This window comes from Vigna umbellata, chromosome 4 (assembly GCF_029865625.1).
Source record: "Vigna umbellata cultivar VRB3 chromosome 4, Vumbellata_1.0, whole genome shotgun sequence".
Classification (NCBI taxonomy): domain Eukaryota; kingdom Viridiplantae; phylum Streptophyta; class Magnoliopsida; order Fabales; family Fabaceae; genus Vigna; species Vigna umbellata.
In genome coordinates this window covers 57,998,952-58,014,635 of record NC_142168.1, presented here as the reverse complement: position 1 = coordinate 58,014,635, position 15,684 = coordinate 57,998,952, and the positions used below count along the sequence as shown (strand labels likewise).

Here is a 15,684-nt window from a genome sequence, read left to right as displayed (position 1 = left end):
ATGACACCAACAAAATCTCAGCAATTTTCTTGTCACCAACTTGACTCTCCCAGAGTAAGGAGCCTCTATCTCAAAAACTCCATTTGCCTTAATAGTCTTGACAACCCATAACCTGCTCTTGAATTTCATTGTTGTGCCAAGTTTGGGTTCATCACTTTTCACATCAGGGTGTTGGTTGATAACAGTTGAAAAACTGTTATTTTCATGCTTAAAATTGATACTAAAAGCAACCTTTAACACTTAAAAACTAGCTTGAAATCATGCTTTTGGTTATATTTTCATAAATAAGAGAGCTGGACAGGTTTATGCTTGATTTCAGTGTTTTTATGTAGGTTTTAAGGTGAATTTGGTGAAAGAAGTGAAGAAGGATAGAGATGGAATCAGAAAAGACATAAAAAAGTGCAAAAGGAGAAGCCGCAACTGCCGTTCAGCTGCAGTTTACCGCTGAGCGGCATTCAGGCAGTCACGTTGGCTCCGTTGAGGGGTGAAAAGGCCGCTGAGGGGAGAAAAACAACTCACGCACTTACCGCTGAGTGGCACTATTTTGGGCTTGGGCCTAATTTTCTGTAATTTTAGAATAGTATATAAGCTTTAGGACTTCCTAGGGTTTGTATCTTTGGCAGAGACGAAACAAACACTCTATTTTCCACCCCTTGAAGGAAGATCTTGGATGCTCAGGCTACCTCCTCCTCTTTCTAGAGTTCTATCTTTCATTCTTTCATTATTGTTCATCTAGTTTCACCATGAATATGGTGAACTAAACCTTGTATTGTTGTTGGGGGAATCAATGTAGTCTTGTGAAACTCTCATATATGGAATTTGATTTAAAGTCTTATATTAAGATATATGCTTTCTTTCATCTTTAGCTAGGGTTTTTCCTCTTTGCTTATTGCTTACTTTGTTTAACTCATTCATTGCCATGATTATTGATTTTGTCGATACGGGAACGTACGGGGAAGTCTAGATCCGGGGAATTTCTCCCAATAGCATATTGGTTGCCTTTAAGCTCCTGCACTTTAAGAACTAATTACTAGGGATCCTAGGAATTGTATGAACTCGTAATTAAGGATAGGCCTTCTTGCAAGGTGATTTAGAGAGTGGCATTAGCATTGATGATAAGAATGATGAATTCCTAAAAGTATATGAGAATGGATAAGATGAAATTGATAACCCAAACAACATACTCATCCATCTAATTCATTGAAGTCTTTGTATTCTGTTTTTCTCCATTGATCGAATTCATGCATACATATTTAATTACTGTCTTTTGCATCTAAACCTACAATCAATTTGTTCTTAAGTCTTAAATAATCAACAAATCATATAGCTAACTAGGCCGTGAGTCCTTTGGGAAAACGATACTTGGTCTTACCTTGTTTTATTACTTGATACGATTCGGTCACACTTGTCGATTGTTAAACAAGTTTGTGGCGCCGTTTTTCGGTGTTTATAAATTTGTCATCAAGTTTTTGGCGCCGTTGCCGGGGACTCGTGGTTTAACTAGTTTATTTGTATGATTATTGATTATCTTTAACTTGTTTTTGAATTTTGAATTTTGAAATTTGAATTTTTGTTTTTTTATTTTTTCTGTTTTTATTTTATTTTATTTTATTTTATTTTCTGTTTTTATTTTTTTTCTGTTTTCTGTTTTTATTTTTCTGTTTTTATTTTTTTTGTTTTTATTTTTATCTTCTATCTTTCTATCTTTTATCTTCTTATCTCTTATTTTATATCTTCTCTATCTTTTTGTGCTAACAAATTTTTCTAGGGACTTGTTTTCTTGTGTATGCAGGAAGCAATTCGAACTAGAAGCAAGAAAACCTCGAAACCTCTTCTTGATGGCTTAGACGAGAAACACGGAGGAGAAGAGTCCGTACATCTAGAGAACTTTTCCCTCCTCCGGAAGATCTTTTACAACCTTCACCACAAGGTTGTCCCCACAGCATTGAGGAGATGGAGAATAATAATGTTAGACGGACTCTTGCAGATTACACCAATCACTACAAAAAAGTAGGGCATTACCGAAGGCCAGAAGCCCTCGGAAAATGCCAAAAGCCGTCGATAATGGGTGTTTACCGAAGGCCTATCGACGGCCAAAAATCCTTCGGTAAATCCTCTGTCGCTAACCATTACCGAGGGCTTTTGCCCTTCGGTAATTACCGAGGGCCAGAAGCCTTCGGTAATTACCGAAGGGCAAAAGCCCTCGCTAATTACCGAAGGACAAAAGCCTTCGGTAATTACCGAAGGGCGAAAGCCCTCGGTAATTTCCGAAGGGCAAGAGCCCTCGGTAATGAGCATACGATGGTATTTACCGAAGGGCGAAAGCCTTCGGTAATGGCCATACGAGGGCATTTACCGAAGGGCAAAAGCCTTCGGTAAAATGCAGGGCAGGTTTCAGCAAAATGGTTTTTCTTGTGCAACCCAGACCTGTATAACAAATTTCAATTACAAACAGACCTGCATAACAGTTTTCAAACACATACAAACATGCATAATGTGCATCTCAAAGATCCAATCAATGATCAATATCCAATGCACATCAAATAATCCACAAGACATCCATTAATGTATAAATAATGTATGGGGTAGTTCAAACATAAAACAATGTAACACAAGGATGTTGTAACATCCAAAGTCTGTAAGTACATCTAACATTGAAATGATATCAACTGAAAATGTTCTAATATCCAAATGTTTGTCTAACAAGTAATAAGAAAATGAAACCTAATAATGTACATAACTATCATCAGAATGATTTTCATCATCCTGCTCCTCTATTGATGGCTGGACTAGTGTGGGTTGGACTGATGAGGGTTGGACTGATGAGGGTTGGACTGAAGTGGGCTGCTGAGTGGCAGCAGGTGATGAGGAGGCTCGTGGCTGGGTCAAGGGGATATTTTGTACTTCTTGTGAGGTTTCAGGCAAGACTCTCATGATCAGGGCCTTGAAGTTCGTAAACTTTGTTCTGAGATCAGTGATCTCCTGGTCACGTTGATGGAGTTCCTGCCTCAGGCGAAGAACCTCGTCAGGAGTAGTGGTGGAAGAAGAAGGCTGGTGCTTCAGAGTACCTCCTCTGGATGCTGTATAGTTTGCAGCAAGCTGTCCCGCACCATATACTCGTCCCTTTTTCTTCCCACCAACGATGTCGATCCAGCACTGTGTCCTACGGATGTCATCATCTGCATTACTGGCATCATCCGGTGTAGGAGCTGACTCATGTTCAGATCTAACCTGTGAAAGTCTCGTAGAAAAGTCTTCCTGTTGAAACATTAAAAGTAATGTCAAAGAACGATAGTATAACAGAAATAAAAAATTAGTAATAGTGTTATTTGCTTACATGAGTCTTCCGAGATCTTTCATCAACAAATTGATTAGTTCCCTTCCGAACATGAGTCTGTGCAAAGACCTCATCAACATGGACCGCCCGTCCTAGAGCCTGTGCCTGTAACATAATTAAGAATTACAAGCGTACATATGAAATACAATATACATAACTTGTGTATGAAAGAAAAAGTTATGTAATGAGATTATACCATACGAATGGCATGCTCATGAATGGTGATCGACCCACCAGTATGCAGGGTGCCACCCCTTTCAGACGCTCTGTTCCGCTGGGCTTTGGCACACTTATTGTGGAACTCTACTGTATTCCAATGGGCCAGTAAAGAGTTCCAAATGTGCTCACCCAGCCAGTTAGGGCGCTGTGCTGCATTCCGGGCATCCCTAAACATCTCTGACAGCCGATGAGATGCTTTCATGTGGAAATTTCTGTGTATCTGAGTTTCATGTTCAGGTTTCCACTGCACCTTCATCTGTAACATTAAAGAGAACAAACATTGATTACAGAACATACTAAAATAAGAGGGACAATTAGTTTAGTGGATTGTTCACCTGAAAACGCTCCCAGAATGCCTTTCTGTCGTCATGAGGTATTGCTCCCCAAGTAGGCCATGGACTTAAAAACTGTTGCTTTATTGAACGTGTGATGGCCTGGGAAGCAACCCTAGATGGAATAAACCTGCATAACAAAACTCATTTCAATTACAATATGGTTTAAACATCAAATGATATCAACAGATTATAAACTTACCCTTTACCATAGGGCTCAATCCATGGTCGATCATGGAGGGGCGGGTCAAGATCTTCAGCATCACCACTTGAATCTGGATCACCAAGTGGTGTGACAGTCTCAGAAGGAGGTACAGAAGATGAGGAAGGTATAGAAGTAGGGTCAGGGAGAGGAGTGGGGGTAATAACAATAGGGGGAGGAGTGGGGGTGGCAATAATAGGAGGAGGAAGAGGGTCTGCTGTAGGGGTTGTAGAAGGGTGTGCTGCAGGAGGAGGAGAAGGGTCTACTGCAGTGGTAGTAGAAGGGTGTACTACAGGAGGAGGAGTAGGGTCTACTGCAGGTGTAGGAGTCTGTATAGTAGGGGTAGGAGAAGGCCCCACAGATGATGTACTACCGGGAGCAGGGGTAGGTAGTCTAGCAGGCACCCTAAGTACATACTTTGGTGCCTGCCGTTGCCTCTTTGTAGGCCTTGCTACCCCTTTTCCTTTATCAGGACGCTCTGAACCTTGTCCTGTCATTACTGCATTCAAATGGTTACAAATAAAGCGAAAAAAATATAAACAAATAAAGAAGGATGAATTGTTTTCAAAGTCAATGTATAAGTAATTGCAAACAACTTAAAGATGGTATTTTAGATAATGGTAATGAAATGATAGTCCAATTTGCTACAATAGATGTTCAACATTCAATCATCGTCATCATCATCATCATCTTCATCTTCATCTTCATCTTCAGCATCGTCTTCTTCTTCTTGTTCTTCTTCTTCATCGTCATCATCACCATCATCTTCTTCTTCTTGTTCTTCTTCATCTTCTTCTTCTTCTTCTTCTTCTTCTTCTTCTTCTTCTTCCTCTTGTTCTTCATCACCTTGTATTGTTGCTTCTAATTCATCTCCATCACCATCAGGGTCGACCAATGCGGTTATACGTTCAACTTCGATAATTTCTTGTGATTGTGACATTTGGTCAAGTTGGTAGGCTACATCTTCCTCAACTTCATTTGAGTCTATGCGACCTCTAGGCTTCGTTTGTATTGCTACGGCCCAACCACGCTTGTCAATATTGCGAAATGGTGGATATGGCACATAATAAACCTGTCTGACATTAGATGGTAGAATGAAAGGATCAAAAGGCCCATATCTTAATCTCTGGTTCAATTCGACAATATTAAAGCGTGGATCGACTCTAGTACCAGCTCTAGAAGGATCAAACCATTCACAATAAAAAAGTACCACTCTGTTTGGAGAAGTAGTGTTGTTGTACTCTAACTCATATATTTTATGAATGATGCCGTAGAAATCATCATAAGACCCCTCTGTTAGGCCCTTGACATACACACCACAATTTGATGTTTTCTTTCCTTTAGACCATTCATGTGTATGGAATTTGTAACCATTGATGAAGTAAGTGTGCCATTCTTTGACACATCGCATTGGCCAATTGGAGAGATGTCTTAACTCTTGAACCGTGGGAGTTAATGCCTGATTAAAAACCTACAAAGGTACTAACAAAATTATAAAAGCAATAGTCAAATTAACCTTGCTTTAAACGTAGGGAAAACTACGGACCTGATTTCTAAACCAATGGGGAAACTCTGAGTGTATTTTAGCAGAAGTATTTCCTTCTGCGACTTGCTCAGCCACAACAAATGAGCTGGTACAAATGAAATTCATTAGTGTATAACAATTAAACCGTTTGATAGATTAGAGATGGATGATGACATACTCAAGGTACGGCTTGACTTCACTGCAATTGATCAAGACATGGACATGAGCAGAGTTGAATTCAGCATCAGTTAACCAATGAGTGAATTCTTTCCCTGCGTGACGGCCTGATTGTCGAAAAACTGATAATGCACCTTCACGTGGTTCAACTTGCCATTACATTTCATTTCTGACATGAGTGGGGGACAACATGAAGTTCTTGAAATAATGTGAACAAAAATAAGTTGTCTCTCTGTGCAAGTAAGCTGCACAAATTGAGCCTTCCACTCTAGCTTTATTTTTAACTGAGCGTTTGGATTCTCCCATAAACCTTTCAAAGGGATACATCCACCTGTACTGCACGGGTCCCCCGAGCCAAGCTTCATATGCAAGATGAATTGGAATGTGCTCCATTGAATCAAAGAATGCAGGAGGGAATATTCTTTCCAATTTGCAGAGAATAATCGGGATATTTTCATCCATCTTTTTAAGGGAATCTTCCTTTAGTGTCGTGCAGCACAAATCTTTAAAGAAGTTACTGATTTCTATCAGTGGATTTAACACGTGCATTGGCAAACAACTGAACGCAAGAGGGATGAAAGTCTCCATGAATACATGACAGTCATGACTCTTCAACCCTTGAATAGTACCGTTCTGAACATTGGCACATCTGGACAAGTTAGAAGCATATCCATCTGGCATTCTAAGCTCCTTGATCCATCCACACACTATTCTTGTCTCGTCTTTTGACATGGTGTAATTTGCTTTTGGTTTAAATAATCGGCCGTTACCTTGTGCCTTCAACTCTAAGTCTTTTCGTCCACAATACAAAGGTAAATCTTTTCTTGCTTTCTCATTATCTTTTGTCTTACCTTTAACATTCATAACTGTGTTGAAGACATTGTCAAAGAAATTTTTTTCTGTGTGCATGACATCGATGTTGTGTCTTAGCAAGTTGTCCTTCCAATACGGAAGTTCCCAGAATATGCTTCTTTTAGTCCAATTATGCCATTCTCCAAACCCTTATAGCCTATTCTGACCAGATTCAGTCACTTTTGGATAGTCTTTCACTCTTCTCCACACGTGTGATCCAGTCAACTTTGGCGGGGGCATATCCGTTTCAACTTGTCCTTTGCGAAATGCCTTTTTGTTTCTTCTAAAGGGGTGATCAATGGGCAAGAACCGTCGATGACAGTCAAACCAACTACTTTTCCGGCCATGACTCAGTTGAAATGACTTTGTATGTTCCATGCAATGTGGACAAGCTAATCGACCATGTGTGCTCCAACCAGATAACATGCCGTACGCTGGGAAGTCATTAATAGTCCACATCAAGGCTGCCCTCATAAGGAAATTTTGCCTCCTTGAAACGTCATACGTCCAAACACCATTCCATAACTTCTTCAAATCATCAATCAAAGGCTCCAAGTAAACATCAATCAATGATTTGGGATTAGATGGACCTGGTATTATACACGATAAAAACATGTAAGGCTTTGTCATACACATCTCAGGTGGTAGATTGTATGGGGTAACTATCACGGGCCAGCACGAATACGGTGATGCAGACGCCTGAATGTACGGGGTAAACCCATCAGAGCATAGACCAAGTCTGACGTTACGTGCTTCACTAGCAAAGGATGGATGTTTACGATTGAAGTGCTTCCAAGCTTCACCATCAGAAGGATGACGCAAAAATCCCGGAGTTTTGTTACCATCATGCCATGTCATGTGTACTGATGTTTGCATTGAGGTAAACAATCTTTGTAATCTTGGAATTATAGGCAAGTAGAACATGGACTTTAATGGAATTGGTTTTTTTTGCCTCCGTCCAGCATGCATTGTCTGATATCGAGGTGAGCCACAAAACTTGCATTCAACCAACAATGCATCATTTTTGCCACTGTCATTGTCATAGAATAACATACATCCATTAACACAACAATCAATCTTCTTCACATCCAATCCCAACTTTGAAACACATTTTTTGGCTTGGTAATAGTTCTTCGGCATGAAATTGTTTGGTGGTGTCAAATCTAACATCAATTTTGTATAGAAGTCCACTGCTTGAATGGGAACGTTCCAATTAGATTTCCCAGCCATGAGTCTAATGCACACTGACAATTTTGACTCAGATGAACCTTCAAATACAGGTAGATTTGCCTCTGTAAGTAAATTGTAAAACCTCTGCGTCGTTTCATTTGGAGGCTCTTCATCATGACTATCGTTCTCTTCTTCAGCATGGTGACGAAGAGCATTGTCGACCATCTCTTGCATATAGGCAAATTGATCTATCTCAGATGTATGTACAACAGTATTCGAACCTGATGCAAGCCGTTTTTCAGCTGCAGTGGAGGTCGAAGGAATTTCTTCACCATGAAATGTCCAGACCGTGTAATTAGGCATGAACCCTTTTTGGTATAGGTGAACTTTGACGACTTCATCTTTCAAAATCATTGTACATTCACACTTGATGCATGGACATCGAATCCCTCCATCAAGGGCATAATATTGATATCGTCGGGCTGTCTCCACGAACTCTTCAACTCCGATGACAAAAGATTCCTTCAAACCTCTCCTTCCACTATAACAACGGTCATACATCCATGCACGATGGTTGGGAAAATGGGCCATGTTCTGTGACAAGCCAAACAAATAAAAACTTAGCCAAAATAGCAACAGTCCATGTGACATAAGTAATAAACCTATTACTACTGAAGTCAAACATGGAAGGCAATTTCAACACTATTGTCATAGGCATTCAATAAGGGCATCCAAAGAGAAGTCCTCAGTATTGAAATGCCCCTGACATCCTAAGTGATTGTAAATAAAATTTGGGGGAGTCAATATTTTGACATTACTAAAGTTCTCTTTTATAGAGTACTTTCATATATTTTGTCAATTGTAAGTGGTTGAGGTAGTGTTACCCTTCTCATTCTACTGAGAATGTTTTTAACACCATAGGACTTTAAATGACTAATTAAATTAATCAATTCGTAGCCTAATAAATCAACATACAATATATAGGAAGATACAATATATACATCAACATACAACATATAGATGAACATTCACTGATGGTCTAAATGCAGGTTTGCACTTTTAGTCTATTTTAGATACTAGTTTTAGGTTCAAAGTTGTCAAATTTTGAGTTTAAGCTACTACTTGTAGCTACTTCATCTATTATCTATTCGGAATAATTAATAGCTATATTATGAGCATGGATTTATCACTTTCCAAACATAAAAGTCAGACAAAACTCCTAAAAGTTGAAAGACAATTCATCATTACAAACTACACTTTTAATATATGAAGCAACTTCAATAAGTTGCTTCTGTCAGAGATGTTATAAATGGTAAAAACCCATATGGAGTTGCATCTTTAATTATTACCCATATTGTTCATAATATGCACTTCCATTTTCAATTATAATATGGTAGTTAGTGACAGCAAACGCTGAATCTAGAGCATTTCCTAGATTATATTTCAGTGCCTACTTCGTTTATAAACTTTTCTTAATTGCCTATTCAATCTTTGGCCATCTAAGTTGTGAAATTGAAGTCTAAAATTCTGTGTTGTTCAGTAACCATTTATGGTGAGTTTATGATATACTTTGGTGCTAATCAGGTGTTCCTTAATGTTGTTTTAAACTTAGAATCATCCAAGCATATTACAGGTTCTTTGTACTTTAATGTTCTATTTCACATAAGCTTTTAATTCTAACCTTATTCTTAGTTGTTTTGTGTAGTTGTGTTTGCATACATATAGGTTCTGCTGTAGTCACACCAAAACTAGGCTCTATCTATCACATATGTAGGATACTGATTGAAAGAGAAAGAAACAGAAAACAAAGAGGGAATAACAGCCATACACAAGATAGAAATAGGGAAATGAGAGAAAGCAGGACATGAAAGACTTGTCAATTTTGGTGCTGATGTTATTCTTTGCTAATTGGCAGTTTAAAGAAGTCCTAAATGTTGTTTTAAACTTGTTAGAACAATGAAATTGAAGTTGGATTCATCTATGTGTAAAATAGCAGATTCCACCCTCATTTTTTATTGAAATTGGGAAGTAGAAGGGTGAATATGCGAAACAGTTTGCTTTTGAACCCCATTACAGTTATAGGCAAGTTTCCATTCATGAATTAAAGTTATTGAATGTATTACTAGAGTCTTAGAATTAAGTGTCCAGGAATTTAGTTTTAAAACCACCAATCTTGGGTCAATTGTTTTGGTGCACAACTGAAAAACAGAAACTGATTTGCTATTTTGTCATCCAAATGCAATATGGATTGTACCAAGACCTGGTTGATTGCTTTCATGTGAAAATAAATTATCAAAAGAATTAATGGAAGGTGTTAAAAAGGTTTTTGAGTAATCAAAGATCAATAACATCAAAACTGATTTTCATTGTGGCAATTGAGGAAACAGTTTTGAAAAAACTTGGTTTCAATCTGCATTTCAATTTTCTTGCTTTCGTAATTTGTTCTACAACCATTCCTAAGGTCTAATTGTGTGCCTCCTTCATTTGTACACCCTTTTTCATTGCTTTAAACATCTTTGGCTTCCTCAGGCTGAATTTGAAAACCAATTTATGTTGTATATTCTGGTGTAGTTAACTAATTTGTTTGGTGATTATTTTGGTTGATTTCAAGGGTGTTGTGAACTGTAATTGGAGCAGTGAAGTTGGACAACCCTTCCCTACCAAGGTAGCATCTTAGGAAGTGGAGAGGAACCTGAATTTTAGAATTCAAGTGTGTTATCAATAATGCAAAATTGTCAAAATTGGCAACTCCTATAGCCAAATTTTTAGATAGAACCTTAACAGTTGAGTGATGGTGACAATTAGTGTATATCATCGAAAAGAAATTCTACACTGTATTTCAAGTACTGAAACAATTCAGAATTCTACACTGTATTTCAAGTGCTGAAAAATCCATTTTTCCTAATTTGAGTGCATTATACAGGACAGAAAACACTAATTTTTTGGAGCATTTTGTGGCTAACTTGGCCTCATATCTTTGGCAATAACAAAGACTGTTATGTGGACAATTTTTAAACAGATAACAGACCTTTCTGATTGTAAAAGACAAAACAGTTTACACTGAATTGGAGTGTTGAATTGACTTTGATTAGGTGGTCCAAAACCATGCTGCTAGGATCACATGCATCTTGCTATACACAAGGAATTTTAACCAGAAACAGAATCGTAGTGGCAGACACCAGTAACATCCCTTTTCTTTTCTTTCAATTTGTTTTTGAGTAAACTAATTTTTCATAGGTTAGATTTCTTTTACTTTCATTTTAAGTTATAAAAGGCCTTTTAAAAAGTCCAACTATTTGGAAGATTCCTTGGTGGTTTTTCAACTCTTGGCAACTTTCTTGCTTTAAATTTACCATTGCTAGACAGGTGAGTCTGTCTTGTTAGCAAAACGTACAAGTCAAAGGGTCATCTAAACCTAAACCTTCTTTTGTGTTGTATTCAAACAACCGATTTGGAAACATTCTAAAGTTCTTTTAATGTAGAAGAAACTTGGGAAGTGGAACAAAATTCACTTCAGTTGTTGAAGGCAACTTGCTTTGATTCTAGTCAAGTTGCTTTGAAGTACAAGACATTACTAAACTGAAAAGGGTAACTTAAACCTACACATTCTATGATCTTACAAACATGGTAAGATGTCTCATGTGGCTAATTCTGACTGATTACAACAATGGAAGAGGCCATTGTACATGCTTTATTTTGTCAACTTCATCATGCACATATCAAAGTACCAAAACATATATCTTACATATATGGCAATCAGTTTCAAACCATTCACAACAAACTTTGACAAACCTCAATGTTTACAGTATCATAAAACTTCAATCAACATAACTTAAGGTTCAAACTCATGAAATTTCAATCATGCAATTTAAGTTTAGGTCCCCATACCTTTGCCTTTGCTTTCCTTTCCTAGTTAAGTCTTCTCCGTAGACTCTCATCCTCCCTTTCTGGCCACAATTCAAACTCCTTTAAAAGCTCACCCTAACACATGAAATGGAATTTCGTCTTAAAACTCCTTTAAATGTACATACATAATTGAATCCAATTTTAGGAAAGTACAGTCATTCCAAATAGCCTAACACTTTAACATATATGATATTTTCCTATTGAACTTCCTAACAAAAACCAGTAGTGGTGCTATGTACCTTGGTTTTCCATAACACATTATGGCAAATTTACAATCAAATAAAATGACATGCAACCCATCCTCACATTGCCACAATGACACCTACTCTTCCCTTTTCACAAACTTAACTGCTTCTAAATAATGTACTATATTTTAATATTGGATCTACAATATTACTTTTTAATCAATATTGGACATATTATTACAACTATAAAAAGCATATCAAAGTGATTTCAACAGAGAAAGTAGAGAGCTGTGTTAAGGAGGAAAGAGTAATTTGAGAAAGATGGAGCTGTGCCACTAATTACCTAACACTAAATTCTGAAACAGAGCCTGTGCCACTAAAACAACCCTGATTTAGTATAATCAAAATGCTTAACACCCCTCCATCCTTTTATTTTTTAACCTTTTCTGGAACCTTTTTAATCATTTCACATTTACTTTGTTCAAAACTTAAAGCACTCTCTCAACCATATAAAAACTAAGCATGCAAATTAACACATCACCTAAGGCAATCTGGATTTGGTTTTGGACATCTCACTCATATCATTTCTCATCATTACGGCAACAACAATGATTACTGCCAACACTTCCCAAAACATGAAAATAACACAAACAAAACTCTAAATTATGGAGACCTCAAAATAGAATAAACAAAGCATAAATAAAACAAGAGTAATTCACGATAGGGGTGACTGGGTAAGGAAGGGTGCTGAAGCTGGTTTTGGACCCAATCCAAACCATGATTAATTATCTTGGGACGGCCTACTCCATAATCATTTTCCTGACCCTAAACTCAAAGCCCCCATTATTGTTCCTCTCCTTTTCTCTCCCATTACATCCACTTTTATTCCCACTGTACCCTCCCCATACACGTTTTTCCTTGTTTTCTTTTGTCTTAAAGCAGATTACTTTCTTACCAAATTCCCATGTATTTGTTTCTGTTCAATTGGACATAAAGTTCAAGAGTGATATCTAAACATAGTTGTATATAATCTAGAATAAATATATATGTACCAATCATGTCAAAGTATAGTTGGTGGCAAATGTGAATACTGACCAACATTTCAGTGTTCAAATAAGAAATAAAGTACCTTCAAAAAATAGAAAAGCAAATTGAAAGGTACAGGGGCACGTCCCCCCCCCCCACTCTCTCTTTTTGTTATTTATTTATGTTTTTATTTTATTCCTTTGTGTGTCTATGTGACTCTCTACTCTTCCTCTCTCTTCTGTGTTTTTTCCTCTATAAATTAACACCCTTTGTTCCCTTTGTCCCTCACTTCCACACACTAAACTCACCCTTTTCACACTGCTACTCCTTCCACAATCCAGACTGTGCTTCCTCCACCACCGAAACCACCCTCCTTCAACAATACTTTTAAACCATTCAATCAATAGCAAACTTCATTTGTAATAAACACTTTTAAATAATTAAAAATAACATAAGCTTTGCAACCATACAATTCAAATAATTAATGACAAATAAAAAGTACATAATCAATTATCTTAGTTAATAAGCACTTAGGTTTTTTAAATTCTTTTAAAAGCCAAAAATTTTATTGATTTTATAACACTCTTCATTCTGAAATACTTGACAATATCAGTACATGAGGAAGGAATGGATAACATTAACAGAATCAGGGTCATGGTCAGATCATCTCCATTTAACAAGCTTCTGATGGTTCAATGTTTAAAGCAGAAGGGTACTGTGGTGCCAATCACAGGTAATGCCACAAATGACGCACCTACTCTAAAACATTTAGATATTGGACTTTCTAAGGGAATAGAAGGCACTGAAGTGGAAAAGGAGAGCTTTGGCTTTAGACACCCAGGAACCTACTGATGATCGCATGAAGATGCCACCTGTAGGTAGAGTTGAGCCACTGATAACTACACTTATGTGGAGGAACATGATTTCCCAGGCATTGTACCAGGTTATGGTACAACTGGTTCTAGATTTGAGGGGAAGATCAATCTTTCATGTTACTGAGAAGGTGAAGAACACGATTATCTTCAATTGTTTTGTCCTCTGCCAAGTGTTCAATTAGTTAAATGCAAGGGAAGTGGAGAACAACAACATATTTAAGGGAGTTGGTAACAATAGGTTGTTGATTGTAATTGTGAGCCTAACTGTTATTCTTCAGCTACTGAAGGTTGAGTTTCTGAAAAAGATAGCCAATACTGAGACATTGACTTGGGAGCAATCACAGTTTGTGTTAGCATTCGACCTTTCTCTACGAAAATTGGTGTGTTGGTGAAGTGTAACCCACTTCTTCACAACAAAAATGAGTACAAACTACTAAGTTATAATCTTCACCTACTCAATCTTCACCGGTTGCTTTTATTTTCCCGAAACTACGACTAAGGTTATTTGAACCTTCTTACCGATAGCCCAATGCATTGCCCCTCATTTCCATTACAAAATAAAAAATTTTCTCCAACAAACAACATAACACAGTGTCCTCATTGCCACAAGAACATCAAACAGATTGAAGAACAATTAAACTCAGAACGATTAAACGCACAACTTACCTCAACCAAGGTAGCCCTAGACGATGGTAACCTTTGTACAGCACGACAGCCACAGAGGCCCACAGTGCCCCTCCAACGAAGGTCGTCGACCAAGTTACTTTAACTTCAGAGGTCAGGTCGCCACAACACCGTCGACACGTCGCAACACCAACCACCACCCTCCACCAGCCCCCTCGAAACGATTAATTTCGTCAACCACCACCTCCTTACCGTCACTATGCCAACGTCGACACACCAATTGCAGCAACAAAGGGTTTCAATTACAGTTCTGCAGTGAGAGAGAAATATTTGGGGAAGAGGTTCTGCGGAAACAAAAATTGGGAGAATAGAGAGGGAAATCCCAAATTTTCATTTCATTAGGTCGATCACCATACCGACGGCCTATGAAGCCTTCGGTAAACTTACAAAAGCCTTCGGTAATCAACCACTAACATGACCGTCGGTGCATCCTTCGGTAAGTCAATCTTACCGAAGGCCTCAGAGGCCGTCGGTATTATTCCTTCGGAAAATAACCGTTTTCCTGTAGTGAATGTGGTTGGCCCTCAACATTTTAACAGCATAGCAAGACCGAGGGTCTATGCAGCCAACTTGGAGGTGAAACCGGCGTTGATCCAGCTGGTTAAGAGTAATCAATTTAATGGGTTGTCTCATGAAAGCCCATATGAGCACCTAACAACCTTTAATGAAATTTGCAATACAGTGAAGATACATGGGGTGCCTACAAAGCAATCAAACTTATCCTGTTTCCATTCTCATTAGGAGGCAACGCTAAGCTTTGGTTGAACTCTTTTCCAGAAGGGAGCTTTACAGAGTGGGAAGCTGTGGTGACAAAGTTCTTGAACAAATACTTCCCACAATCAAAGGTGAATAAAGGAAAGCAAGAGATTTCATCATTCAGGCAAGGCATGGCGGAATCACTGGGGCATGCATGGGACAAATATAAAAGCTTATTAAGAAAGACACCCACGCATGGATTTGACGAAGTGGAAGTAGTCCTAATCTTCCTTGGAGGTCTTGGTTCACAAACCAAGATGATTCTTGACGCCTCAGCAGGAGGAAATATCAAATGGAAAACTCCAGAGGAAGCTACAGAAATCATTGACAATATGGCTACTAGTGACAATGAGCTCAACAGTGAAAGAGGAGCTCCTATACAACAAAAAGGAGTTCTACAGTTACAAACCCATGATGCCTTGCTAGCACAGAACAAGA

The 15,684-nt window shown here is 38.1% G+C and overlaps 1 protein-coding gene across 1 annotated transcript; it reads right to left on the bottom strand.

The window, feature by feature from the left end:
- Window positions 1-2,917: 2,917 nt before the first annotated feature.
- Window positions 2,918-4,836, bottom strand: LOC148200667 (uncharacterized). Its single transcript, XM_088113028.1, has 6 exons — window positions 4,091-4,836; window positions 3,892-4,018; window positions 3,534-3,812; window positions 3,338-3,442; window positions 3,069-3,258; window positions 2,918-2,943 (listed from the first exon to the last, which is right to left on the bottom strand). Exons 1-6 carry the CDS (start codon window positions 4,585-4,587, stop codon window positions 2,918-2,920), a joined length of 1,224 nt encoding a protein of 407 aa, XP_087969154.1. The 5' UTR covers window positions 4,588-4,836.
- Window positions 4,837-15,684: the final 10,848 nt, after the last annotated feature.